This window comes from Salvelinus alpinus, chromosome 30, assembly GCF_045679555.1.
Source record: "Salvelinus alpinus chromosome 30, SLU_Salpinus.1, whole genome shotgun sequence".
In the NCBI taxonomy this organism is placed as follows: domain Eukaryota; kingdom Metazoa; phylum Chordata; class Actinopteri; order Salmoniformes; family Salmonidae; genus Salvelinus; species Salvelinus alpinus.
In genome coordinates this window covers 5,302,591-5,315,806 of record NC_092115.1, presented here as the reverse complement: position 1 = coordinate 5,315,806, position 13,216 = coordinate 5,302,591, and the positions used below count along the sequence as shown (strand labels likewise).

The 13,216-nt window shown below is 45.5% G+C and overlaps 1 protein-coding gene across 1 annotated transcript; it reads left to right on the top strand.

Moving 5' to 3' along the window:
• Positions 1-2,744: 2,744 nt before the first annotated feature.
• On the top strand, positions 2,745-5,838 carry LOC139560663 (zinc finger and BTB domain-containing protein 14-like). Its single transcript, XM_071377656.1, has 2 exons — positions 2,745-3,491; positions 3,712-5,838. Exon 2 carries the CDS (start codon positions 3,743-3,745, stop codon positions 4,892-4,894), a length of 1,152 nt encoding a protein of 383 aa, XP_071233757.1. The 5' UTR covers positions 2,745-3,491; positions 3,712-3,742; the 3' UTR covers positions 4,895-5,838.
• Positions 5,839-13,216: the final 7,378 nt, after the last annotated feature.

Here is a 13,216-nt window from a genome sequence, read left to right as displayed (position 1 = left end):
GCCAGGCCCAACCAATCAGAATGAGTTTTTCCCCACAAAAGGGCTTTACAGACAAAAATACTCCTCAGCAACCTCTGATGTTCCTGCTGGTGAAGAAGCCAGACATTTTTTTTACTCTACATTTGCAAAAAAAAAATGTCTAAAAACATGTTTTCACTTTGTCTTTATGGGGTATTGTGTGTAGATGGGTGAGAATTTTTATTAATATTTTATCCATTTTGAATTCCGGCTGTAACACAACATGTGGAATAAGTTAATGTTTGATTTACTATTTAACTATTTAGTCTTATTTTTTAAATTTATGGCTTGGGGAAGGGGGTACCTAGGGGGGTACCTAGTCAGTTGCTAGGTACCCCCCTTAACCCCTCTGAGTCAGAGAGGTGCGGGGGGGGACTACCTTTAACGGCGTCCACGTCATTGGCGCCCGGGTAGTAGTAGTTGTTGGGAGTTAACTGCCTTGCTCAAGGGCAGAACGGCAGATTTTTCTACCTTGCCGGCTCAGGGATTCGGTTACTGGCCCAACACTCTTAACTACTTTAAAAAAAAAAAAAAAATATTTAACCTTTATTTAACCAGGTAGGCCAATTGAGAACAAGTTCTCATTTACAACAGAGACCTGGCCAAGATGAAGCAAAGCAGTGCGACAAAAACAACAACACAGAGTTAAACATAAACAGACGTATAGTCAATAACACAATAGAAAAAGTTTATATACAGTGTGTGCAAATGAAGTGAGGAGGTAAGGCAATAAATAGGCCATAGTAGCGAAGTAATTACAATTTAGCAGATTAACACTGGAGTGATAGATGAGCAGATGATGATGTGTAAGTAGTGATACTGGTGTGCAAAAGAGCAAAAAAGTAAATAAAACAATATGGGGATGAGGTAGGTAGATTGGATGGGCTATTTACAGATGGGCTATGTACAGCTGCAGCGATCGGTAAGCTGCTCAGATAGCTGATGCTTAAACCTCAGGCCCTGGCAGTGCCATCTAGGTTTTTATGGGAGTATATCAGTGAGCCCAAGCCACATAGTATCCTAAATAAGAAGATACTTGAAAGTTTACCGTTTTTTAATCCTTTCTGGCGGTGGGGTATTGGCCTTTCTGGGGGTGGGTTATTGGCCTTTCTGGCGGTGGGGTATTGGCCTTTCTGGGGGTGGGTTATTGGCCTTTCTGGGGGTGGGTTATTGGCCTTTCTGACGGTGGGTTATTGGCCTTTCTGGTGGTGGGTTATTGGCCTTTCTGGTGGTGGGTTATTGGTCTTTCTGGCGGTGGGTTATTGGCCTTTCTGGGGGTGGGTTATTGGTCTTTCTGGCGGTGGGTTATTGGCCTTTCTGGGGGTGGGTTATTGGTCTTTCTGGGGGTGGGTTATTGGCCTTTCTGGTGGTGGGTTATTGGCCTTTCTGGTGGTGGGTTATTGGTCTTTCTGGCGGTGGGTTATTGGCCTTTCTGGGGGTGGGTTATTGGTCTTTCTGGGGGTGGGTTATTGGCCTTTCTGGTGGTGGGTTATTGGTCTTTCTGGCGGTGGGTTATTGGTCTTTCTGGGGGTGGGTTATTGGCTTTTCTGGGGGTGGGTTATTGGCTTTTCTGGTGGTGGGTTATTGGCCTTTCTGGCGGTGGGTTATTGGTCTTTCTGGGGGTGGGTTATTGGCTTTTCTGGGGGTGGGTTATTGGCCTTTCTGGCGGTGGGTTATTGGTCTTTCTGGGGGTGGGTTATTGGTCTTTCTGGCGGTGGGTTATTGGTCTTTCTGGGGGTGGGTTATTGGCTTTTCTGGGGGTGGGTTATTGGTCTTTCTGGCGGTGGGTTATTGGTCTTTCTGGGGGTGGGTTATTGGCTTTTCTGGGGGTGGGTTATTGGCTTTTCTGGTGGTGGGTTATTGGCCTTTCTGGCGGTGGGTTATTGGTCTTTCTGGTGGTGGGTTATTGGCCTTTCTGACGGTGGGTTATTGGCCTTTCTGGTGGTGGGTTATTGGCCTTTCTGGTGGTGGGTTATTGGTCTTTCTGGCGGTGGGTTATTGGCCTTTCTGGGGGTGGGTTATTGGTCTTTCTGGGGGTGGGTTATTGGCCTTTCTGGTGGTGGGTTATTGGTCTTTCTGGCGGTGGGTTATTGGTCTTTCTGGGGGTGGGTTATTGGTCTTTCTGGGGGTGGGTTATTGGCTTTTCTGGGGGTGGGTTATTGGCTTTTCTGGTGGTGGGTTATTGGCCTTTCTGGCGGTGGGTTATTGGTCTTTCTGACGGTGGGTTATTGGCTTTTCTGGGGGTGGGTTATTGGCCTTTCTGGCGGTGGGTTATTGGTCTTTCTGGGGGTGGGTTATTGGTCTTTCTGACGGTGGGTTATTGGCTTTTCTGGGGGTGGGTTATTGGCCTTTGTGGGGGTGGGTTATTGGCCTTTCTGGGGGTGGGTTATTGGTCTTTCTGGGGGTGGGTTATTGGCCTTTCTGGGGGTGGGTTATTGGCCTTTCTGGCGGTGGGTTATTGGCCTTTCTGGCGGTGGGTTATTGGTCTTTCTGGGGGTGGGTTATTGGCCTTTCTGGGGGTGGGTTATTAGGTCATATTAGGGTAATATGCTATAGTACAGTAGACTAGAGGCTGCCTGTCCTGCTGTAATTCATCTCCAGTCCTATAGATGGCAGCAACACTAGCATCACCCACTCTGAGCGCTGACGACCACAACAAGAGGAGGAAAGACAAGGCAAGGCTCCTGTCGTTGGGTTTTTGTCTAGACGGGATACAGTTTATGTCAGAAATTTTCGTAACAGGTTAGGAGAATTTACCCAGCAGTTTAGGAGAATTAACGTACCGGGTTAGGAGAATTAGGTTAATGTTAGGAAAAGTGTTAGGGTTACGGTTAGCTAAAATTGAATAATGTTTTACTTTTGACGTCAATTTGACATAAACTGTATCCCATCTAGCAGTGGCCCCTGCGTCGTCGACTGCAGCCTTGCGTGACAACACCAGAAAGGATTCGTGTTTCGCCTATAGCTTTTTTTCTCTCGACAATTTGTTATTCACGAAGGGGAAAATCGTATATTTACACGTTTAATCGACACGTCGACCAATGTGAAATGTTCTATTTTGTGTTCTAAAGTGGATAAAAGTTACGGAAAACCTTCAAATGGAGGCTTGCTGAGCAAAATGGCTGGGCGCACTGAAATGTGAAACATTGTAAGGTTAGCAGTATCAGCAGAAACAACTGGCACAGCAAGGGCGTTTGTAATCCCTTAGTCGCAGAAATACCATTTTTCACCTCTGGATGTGAAACATCACTGTAAGCCATTTGTTAGTGGCATCATTTCTTATTGTCGATATCTGCATTTATCGACAACTTCGTCGTGTATTTTTCCATGGGATTTCTGCTTGACTGACTTGGCAGTGTGACCGCATTCTGTTATTGTCTCGAAGCTCAGCTGTGGATTGTCACCGTTCACTTCAACTGGCGATTAAAATTACAAGGAGCGACAGCCGGACCTAGTCAGGAGTTTGCTTTTTGGTGTGACAATATATATTTTTTTGTTTTCGACAGAGACCGATGAGATTGTCTGCGGTGTGCTTAACTAAGCGACATTAATTAGCAGCACTCTGCTATTGTTGACACAGCAGCTGGGGGCTTTAAATCTCGAAACGACACACCTGCCCAGTTTATTGTAAAAAAAACAATCAGACACCTTTTTAATTGACCCTTTGAACACTTTTGACTTTTTTTTCAACAGATAAATATCCCCCCAAAATAAACCTGCAATCATGGGTGAATTCCTGAAATACATCGACTACGACCACAAGACCAGCTTCTTGAAGATGTTGAACCAACAGAGGATGGAAGGGGACCACTGTGACGTTGTGGTTGTGGTGGAAAACGTTGAGTTCAGAGCTCACCGCTGTGTCCTGGCCGCCTGCAGCATCTACTTCAAGAAGCTGTTTAAAAAACAGAACGATGTGGACAACTCCATCGTGGAGCTCGACTTCATCCGTTCCGACATCTTCGAGGAGGTCCTCAATTACATGTACACCGCCAGGCTCGCCGTCCGCAAAAAGGACATCAACCTCATGATGTCCTCCGGACAGGTCCTGGGGATCGCCTTCCTCGACAACCTGTGTTCACAGAAGCGTGAGCCCAATATGAAGCTGAGTCGTGAGAACCAGGCGCCAGGGGACGGTATGAGGGCCCAGGATGCGATCCTCAAAGAGCTGGCCATGGAGGAGGTGAGGAAGAACAGCTTCTACGATGGAGGGATGGAAGCCATGGGCTCCGGAGGGCCTCACGGGGTCCCTCCTCACTTCGGCGGGAACATGTCTAAAGACCCCCACGGCGCCCACGGCTGGACCTCCTCTTCCTCCTCCTCCAGCGATATGAAGCTTGACTACCTGCTGTACGGCCACCGCTCTGACGGCATCCACCCGGGAATGAAACCGGGCGGAGACGGCCCCAAGAAAGACAAGTCCCACCTGGCCCACCGTCCGTTCGCTTGCGAGGTGTGCCCCAAAACCTTTACCACCCAGGCCCACCTCAAAGAGCACCTGAAGATCCACACGGGCTTTAAGCCGCACCGCTGCCTGGTCTGTGGCAAGGCGTTCATACGAGGCCCCGACTTAAAGCGTCACGAGAGGGTCCACAGCAACGAGAGACCCTTCGGATGCCAGATGTGTGAAAAGGCCTTCAAGCACAAGTCCCACCTGCGAGACCACGAGCGGCAGCACCGAGGGGAGAGGCCCTTCAACTGCGGCTCCTGTGAAAAGGCGTTCATCAAAGCGTCCGACCTGAAGCGCCACTGGAACACGATGCACAGCCAGCGCAGAACGCTGTCCCCGGCCGCCGCCGCCCCGGGCAGCATCCAGGGAGACGCCGACACGCAGAGCCAGAGGGACTGGAAGCTAGAGGCTGGGCCACACTCGTAAGGACGGACTGTTACACACACACACACGCACACCATGCATACATAGTGACATACACACTCATGCATTGCACACTGTCACACACACACACACACACGAATTCACGGCCTGTGATATGTATTGATGTGTAATATCCCATGGCCGATGGGAAGAGGGAGGGATCGTAACATGTCCGTTACTGTAATGACACAATGGACGCTAATCTGATCCTGTTGAATCGTTGAACTACGTTACGTTTTTCATTTATCCCCGACTTCATGTAAAAAATAATAATCATGTTAAACTTGACTTCTCTATCTGCTACTATGAACGAGTATATTTTTCACAGGGGAAAACATTGTTGCTATTTAGACAGACAGGGGGGAGGGGATTCTATAATAATTATAACTTTATTCCACTTTTACTTTATGTTACGTTTGTAAGTGTTTTTTGTTGTTTAACCTTACTGGATTTTAAGAGAGAAGAAGACGATTCTCTGCATAAAATGTGTTGTTCTCCATATATTCTCCTGTTGATTGTTTTTTAAAATGGATGTCTAGTTGTGTTGATTGATATTTACACTGTAAAAGGTAACCGGAGTCACCATTCTTCATTTGATACAGGTTATACCAAAGTCTTGGGGGCTGTTTTGTTAGATAGCAAGGCTCCCAAGTCAATTTTGGAAGTAAAAATCCAACCTTTTTTTTTTTGATTTTGACAAGCAGTCTGAACAGGCTGTTTCATCGTCTGTTCACACCTAGCAGCGTGAGTCCGACTAGATTTACTGTTATACAGTATCACTAGCCCATCATCCAGCTGCCGTCGGAGAGAGAGACACCACGTCTGTATATACTGTAGCGTGACTAGTTGCACAATTTAAAACATTTAGAAACACAAAATGACCGTATTATGCACATTTAGCGTTGTTCTCTTACACTTTGAAAATAAACCCAGATTTGATGAGTTGATTTCTCTGATTGTCAACATCTGATTTCTTTGTTTTATGAATTCAGTACCTGTACTTAGTATAAATGCCTATAGCAGTCCGGGGGCACATTCTCTGGTCAATGTAAAGTTACAGTAAGTTATGATATTATCAGGTCAGGGAGAAGGTGTGTCCTAACCATTTTCACTATGCAGTGCACTACTTTAAACCAGGGGTCCATAGAGCTCTAGTCAAAAGTAGTGCACTACTTTAAACCAGGGGTCCATAGAGCTCTAGTCAAAAGTAGTGCACTACTTTAAACCAGGGGTCCATAGAGCTCTAGTCAAAAGTAGTGCACTACTTTAAACCAGGGGTCCATAGAGCTCTAGTCAAAAGTAGTGCACTATACAGAAAATAAGGTGCCATTTGGGAAGCAACCAGGCTACAGTGTTTATTTACCCTAAACCCAGAACAGTGTGTCCAGCGTGTGATGGGAGAGGGTATCGTGACATCCAGAGGCCTATTTTCAATTCTCCTCTTCTCACGGAAGCAACGCAGTCATGCTAGCACGCCCCCTCAACGATATAAACTCTCTGGATTGGATGATATTTCCTCACCAATCCAATGATTTTAAATCCTGTGTGGGAGGAGTCGATGAGTGTACATTGGGGGAAGGGGGCGGAGTTGTGCCCTGGCAAGACCACTCACAACATGAACAGAGTTATATCATATCCTATGAACATTTTACACCTACAAAGCAAATATATATATATTATTTTAATAAAATATATTACTATTCATTTCACTGGACCACAGTTCATAAACTGACATTTGAATCCTATTAGAATATTTTAGAAAATGCTAAAATAGAGATCAGTTCAACCAATCAGTGATGTGAAAGCGTCCGGGTTGGAAGCCTGGTCCGCTAATCAAATCTCACCATCCAGGAAACACGGAAGAATGAATACGCGTCAGCGCCTAACCCCAAATCAATCCCTCACGCTCCTTTTTCCCCCGGTATAAATATGGGATATCCGTAAACAACCGAGCGCAGATTCCACCTATCAGATGACAAGATAGAGTTACTACCTTGTTGTTCCTACACATCCTATTGAATCAGATCCAAGTGTCGAGAGTTAGGAGTTGATAACGTCGGGAAGGCGCGTTGCATGTTGAAACAAGTCCCCCTACCAGGCCTTCAACACTAGATGGTGTTCTGCACGCAGATATCTACTGGCCAGTACAGACACTTTCAGAAACTATTCACACAAATTACTTATGTTACAATGTGGGATTGAAATGGCTTGAATTGTTGTTGTTTTTTTGTCAACGATCGACCAAATAAATACTCTGTAATGTCAACACGAAAGAAAAATGTGAATCTTTGTTATAAAAATGACTGAAAAATACATCGCTAATATATTTTGATTTACGTAAGTAAGTATTCAACGCCCGAGTCAATACATGTTAGAATCACCTTCGGCAGCGATTACAGCTGTGAGTCTTAACAGTTTAGCAGGATGGTACAATATTTACACGTTATTCTTCAAGTTCTGACAAGTTGATCGTTGCTAGAAAGCCATTTTCAAGTCTCGCTATAGATTTTCAAGCTGATTTAAGTCAAAACTGTAACTTGGCCACTCAGGAACATTCAATGTCGTCTTGGTAAGCAACTCCAGTGTATATTTGTCCTTGTGTTTTAGGTTATTGTCCTGCTGAAAAGGTGATTTCATCTCCCAGTGTCTGGTGGAAAGCAGACTGAACCAGGTTTTCCCTTTGGGTCTATTCCGTAACATCCCATCATGCTTAGTGTCATGTATACAAATGTCCAGTTGCCCATTATTTTATCCACCATGGCTAGAAGAATAGATCTCAGTGAATTTGAAAGAGGGGTCTCACAGGATCATAGGGGATTTAAAGGGTGTGTGTGTGTGTGTGTGTGTGTGTGTGTGTGTGTGTGTGTGTGTGTGTGTGTGTGTGTGTGTGTGTGTGTGTGTGTGTGTGTGTGTGTGTGTGTGTGTGTGTGTGTGTGTGTGTGTGTGTGTGTGTGTGTGTGTGTCTCAGTCACCAGATCTCAACACAATTGAAAACTTGTGGGAGATTATGGAGTGGCACCTGAGACGGCGTTTTCCACCACCATCAACAAAACACCAAATGAAGGAATTTCTCCATGACAGAACGGTGTCACATCCGTCCAATAGAGTTCCAGACACCTGTAGAATCTATACCGAGGTGTATTGAATCTGTTCTGGTGGGGACCTGAACGCCCTATCAAGACACTCGATGTTGGTGTTTCCGTTATTTGGGCCTGAAAACAAACTGTCTTTCTATACTGTCTCTGTCCTTAGTGTAACTCTGTCTGTGTCCTTAGTAACTCTGTCTCTGTCCTTAGTAACTCTGTCTCTGTCCTTAGTAACTCTGTCTCTGTCCTTAGTAACTCTGTCTCTCTCCTTAGTAACTCTGTCTCTGTCCTTAGTAACTCTGTCTCTCTCCTTAGTGTAACTCTGTCTCTGTCCTTAGTAACTCTGTCTCTGTCCTTAGTGTAACTCTGTCTCTGTCCTTAGTAACTCTGTCTCTGTCCTTAGTGTAACTCTGTCTCTGTCCTTAGTAACTCTGTCTCTGTCCTTAGTAACTCTGTCTCTGTCCTTAGTAACTCTGTCTCTCTCCTTAGTGTAACTCTGTCTCTGTCCTTAGTAACTCTGTCTCTGTCCTTAGTGTAACTCTGTCTCTGTCCTTAGTAACTCTGTCTCTGTCCTTAGTAACTCTGTCTCTGTCCTTAGTGTAACTCTGTCTCTGTCCTTAGTGTAACTCTGTCTGTGTCCTTAGTAACTCTGTCTCTGTCCTTAGTAACTCTGTCTCTGTCCTTAGTAACTCTGTCTCTGTCCTTAGTGTAACTCTGTCTCTGTCCTTAGTGTAACTCTGTCTGTGTCCTTAGTAACTCTGTCTCTGTCCTTAGTAACTCTGTCTCTGTCCTTAGTAACTCTGTCTCTGTCCTTAGTGTAACTCTGTCTCTGTCCTTAGTAACTCTGTCTCTGTCCTTAGTGTAACTCTGTCTCTGTCCTTAGTAACTCTGTCTCTGTCCTTAGTAACTCTGTCTCTGTCCTTAGTAACTCTGTCTCTGTCCTTAGTAACTCTGTCTCTGTCCTTAGTGTAACTCTGTCTCTGTCCTTAGTGTAACTCTGTCTGTGTCCTTAGTAACTCTGTCTCTGTCCTTAGTAACTCTGTCTCTGTCCTTAGTAACTCTGTCTCTCTCCTTAGTGTAACTCTGTATCTGTCCTTAGTGTAACTCTGTCTCTGTCCTTAGTGTAACTCTGTCTCTGTCCTTAGTAACTCTGTCTCTGTCCTTAGTAACTCTGTCTCTCTCCTTAGTGTAACTCTGTCTCTGTCCTTAGTAACTCTGTCTCTGTCCTTAGTGTAACTCTGTCTCTGTCCTTAGTAACTCTGTCTCTGTCCTTAGTAACTCTGTCTCTGTCCTTAGTGTAACTCTGTCTCTGTCCTTAGTGTAACTCTGTCTGTGTCCTTAGTAACTCTGTCTCTGTCCTTAGTAACTCTGTCTCTGTCCTTAGTGTAACTCTGTCTCTGTCCTTAGTAACTCTGTCTCTGTCCTTAGTGTAACTCTGTCTCTGTCCTTAGTAACTCTGTCTCTGTCCTTAGTAACTCTGTCTCTCTCCTTAGTGTAACTCTGTCTCTGTCCTTAGTAACTCTGTCTCTGTCCTTAGTGTAACTCTGTCTCTGTCCTTAGTAACTCTGTCTCTGTCCTTAGTAACTCTGTCTCTGTCCTTAGTGTAACTCTGTATCTGTCCTTAGTGTAACTCTGTCTGTGTCCTTAGTAACTCTGTCTCTGTCCTTAGTAACTCTGTCTCTGTCCTTAGTAACTCTGTCTCTGTCCTTAGTGTAACTCTGTCTCTGTCCTTAGTAACTCTGTCTCTGTCCTTAGTGTAACTCTGTCTCTGTCCTTAGTAACTCTGTCTCTGTCCTTAGTAACTCTGTCTCTGTCCTTAGTAACTCTGTCTCTGTCCTTAGTGTAACTCTGTCTGTGTCCTTAGTAACTCTGTCTCTGTCCTTAGTAACTCTGTCTCTCTCCTTAGTAACTCTGTCTGTGTCCTTAGTAACTCTGTCTCTGCCCTTAGTGTAACTCTGTCTGTGTCCTTAGTAACTCTGTCTCTGTCCTTAGTAACTCTGTCTCTGTCCTTAGTAACTCTGTCTCTCTCCTTAGTAACTCTGTCTGTGTCCTTAGTAACTCTGTCTCTGCCCTTAGTGTAACTCTGTCTGTGTCCTTAGTGTAACTCTGTCTGTGTCCTTAGTAACTCTGTCTCTGTCCTTAGTAACTCTGTCTCTGTCCTTAGTAACTCTGTCTCTGCCCTTAGTGTAACTCTGTCTGTGTCCTTAGTAACTCTGTCTCTGTCCTTAGTAACTCTGTCTCTGTCCTTAGTAACTCTGTCTCTGTCCTTAGTAACTCTGTCTCTGTCCTTAGTGTAACTCTGTCTCTGTCCTTAGTAACTCTGTCTCTGTCCTTAGTGTAACTCTGTCTGCTGTCCTTAGTAACTCTGTCTGCTGCTCCTTAGTAACTCTGTCTCTGTCCTTAGTAACTCTGTCTCTGTCCTTAGTAACTCTGTCTCTGTCCTTAGTAACTCTGTCTCTGTCCTTAGTAACTCTGTCTCTGTCCTTAGTAACTCTGTCTCTGTCCTTAGTAACTCTGTCTCTGTCCTTAGTAACTCTGTCTCTGTCCTTAGTAACTCTGTCTCTGTCCTTAGTAACTCTGTCTCTGTCCTTAGTAACTCTGTCTCTGTCCTTAGTGTAACTCTGTCTCTGTCCTTAGTGTAACTCTGTCTCTGTCCTTAGTGTAACTCTGTCTGTGTCCTTAGTGTAACTCTGTCTCTGTCCTTAGTAACTCTGTCTCTGTCCTTAGTGTAACTCTGTCTGTGTCCTTAGTAACTCTGTCTCTGTCCTTAGTAACTCTGTCTCTGTCCTTAGTAACTCTGTCTCTGTCCTTAGTAACTCTGTCTCTGTCCTTAGTAACTCTGTCTCTGTCCTTAGTAACTCTGTCTCTGTCCTTAGTAACTCTGTCTCTGTCCTTAGTAACTCTGTCTCTGTCCTTAGTAACTCTGTCTCTGTCCTTAGTAACTCTGTCTCTGTCCTTAGTAACTCTGTCTCTGTCCTTAGTAACTCTGTCTCTGTCCTTAGTGTAACTCTGTCTCTGTCCTTAGTGTAACTCTGTCTCTGTCCTTAGTGTAACTCTGTCTCTGTCCTTAGTAACTCTGTCTCTGTCCTTAGTAACTCTGTCTCTGTCCTTAGTGTAACTCTGTCTCTGTCCTTAGTAACTCTGTCTCTGTCCTTAGTAACTCTGTCTCTGTCCTTAGTGTAACTCTGGCTCTGTCCTTAGTGTAACTCTGTCTCTGTCCTTAGTAACTCTGTCTCTCTCCTTAGTGTAACTCTGTCTCTCTCCTTAGTAACTCTGTCTGTGTCCTTAGTAACTCTGTCTCTGTCCTTAGTGTAACTCTGTCTCTGTCCTTAGTAACTCTGTCTCTCTCCTTAGTGTAACTCTGTCTCTCTCCTTAGTAACTCTGTCTGTGTCCTTAGTAACTCTGTCTCTGTCCTTAGTGTAACTCTGTCTCTGTCCTTAGTGTAACTCTGTCTCTGTCCTTAGTGTAACTCTGTCTCTCTCCTTAGTAACTCTGTCTGTGTCCTTAGTAACTCTGTCTCTGTCCTTAGTGTAACTCTGTCTCTGTCCTTAGTAACTCTGTCTCTGTCCTTAGTGTAACTCTGTCTCTGTCACCTGTACTTCTAATGTAGATAACTAAGATTCAAGGTAAAGCACTGATCTTGGGAAGGGCTTAGAAAGTAGTTCATTGGAGTTAAGTAAGGATTCTACATGTTTTCCATTGTACGGCAGGGGAATCCACCTCATCCAAACCAGTCTCTGGATACAAAGAAAAGCCCAGAGCCTGCAATCACACACACATGGATGCACACATAGGACACACACACACGAATGCACAAATAGGACACACACACGGATGCACACATACACTTACACACGCAGAGCCTGCAATCAACCACACACACACAAACAGACACACACACACACACACACACACACACACACACACACACACACACACACACACACACACACACACACACACAAGCACGGCTGTACAAACACATCCCAAAATACACTTCCTGTGCACAACGGTGATCAAACACATACGTTCTGTGTTCAGCTGACACAGTATCTCGTATTGCTGTATTACTTTGTCTCATTAAACAGGAAACTAGCTCACTAATTAGTCCCTCGTGCGTCAGTCAGTTCCTCTGTGTAATATCCCTTGTGTTAAAACCAGCCCTTCATGTGATATCCTTCAGTCCTCTGTGTTAGGTCCTCCATACTGAAACCAGCCCTTCATGTGATATCCTTCAGTCCTCTGTGTTAGGTCCTCCATACTGAAGCCAGTCCCGGGATGCCTCCCAGTTAGCACCCTCTTCCCTACATAGTGCACTACCTCTGTATTAGAATAATCCACCAAGGCTACATTTATATGGCTCCTGGTCAAAAGTAAGGCACTATACAGGGAAGAGGGTATCCTTTTGGACTCTTGATACTAATACTTGATATAATCTGATCTTTTGAAATGGTTGTATGGAAACATGATGTCAACTTCTAATGGATCAGATGACCCTCTCCTTCCCATTACCCTCCTCTCTCCTTCCCTCTACCTTCCTCTCTCTCCTTCCCATTACCCTCCTCTCTCTCCTTCCCTCTACCCTCCTCTCTCTCCTTCCCATTACCCTCCTCTCTCTCCTTCCCTCTACCCTCCTCTCTCTCCTTCCCTCTACCTTCCTCTCTCTCCTTCCCATGACCCTCCTCTCTCTCCTTCCCTCTACCCTCCTCTCTCTCCTTCCCTCTAACCTACTCTCTCTCCTTCCCTCTCTCCTTCCCTCTACCTTCCTCTCTCTCCTTCCCTCTACCTTCCTCTCTCTACTTCCCTCTACCTTCCTCTCTCTCCTTCCCTCTACCCTCCTCTCTCTCCTTCCCACTACCCTCCTCTCTCTCCTTCCCATTACCCTCCTCTCTCTCCTTCCCTCTACCCTCCTCTCTCTCCTCCTCTCTCTCCTTCCCTCTCTCCTTCCCTCTACCCTCCTCTCTCTCCTTCCCCTACCCTCCTCTCTCTCCTTCCCTCTACCCTCCTCTCTCTCCTTCCCTCTACCCTCCTCTCTCTCCTCCTCTCTCTCCTCCCCTCTCTCCTTCCCTCTCCCTCCTCTCTCTCCTTCCCTCTACCCTCCTCTCTCTCCTTCCCTCTACCCTCCTCTCTCTCCTTCCATCTACCCTCCTCTCTCTCCTTCCCTCTCTCCTTCCCTCTACACTCCTCTCTCTCCTTCCCTCTACCCTCCTCTCTCCTTCCCTCTACCCTCCTCTCTCT

Bases quoted from the DNA above. Each gene is read 5' to 3' on its own strand.
- LOC139560663 (XM_071377656.1), top strand. From the start codon at position 3,743: ATGGGTGAATTCCTGAAATACATCGACTACGACCACAAGACCAGCTTC.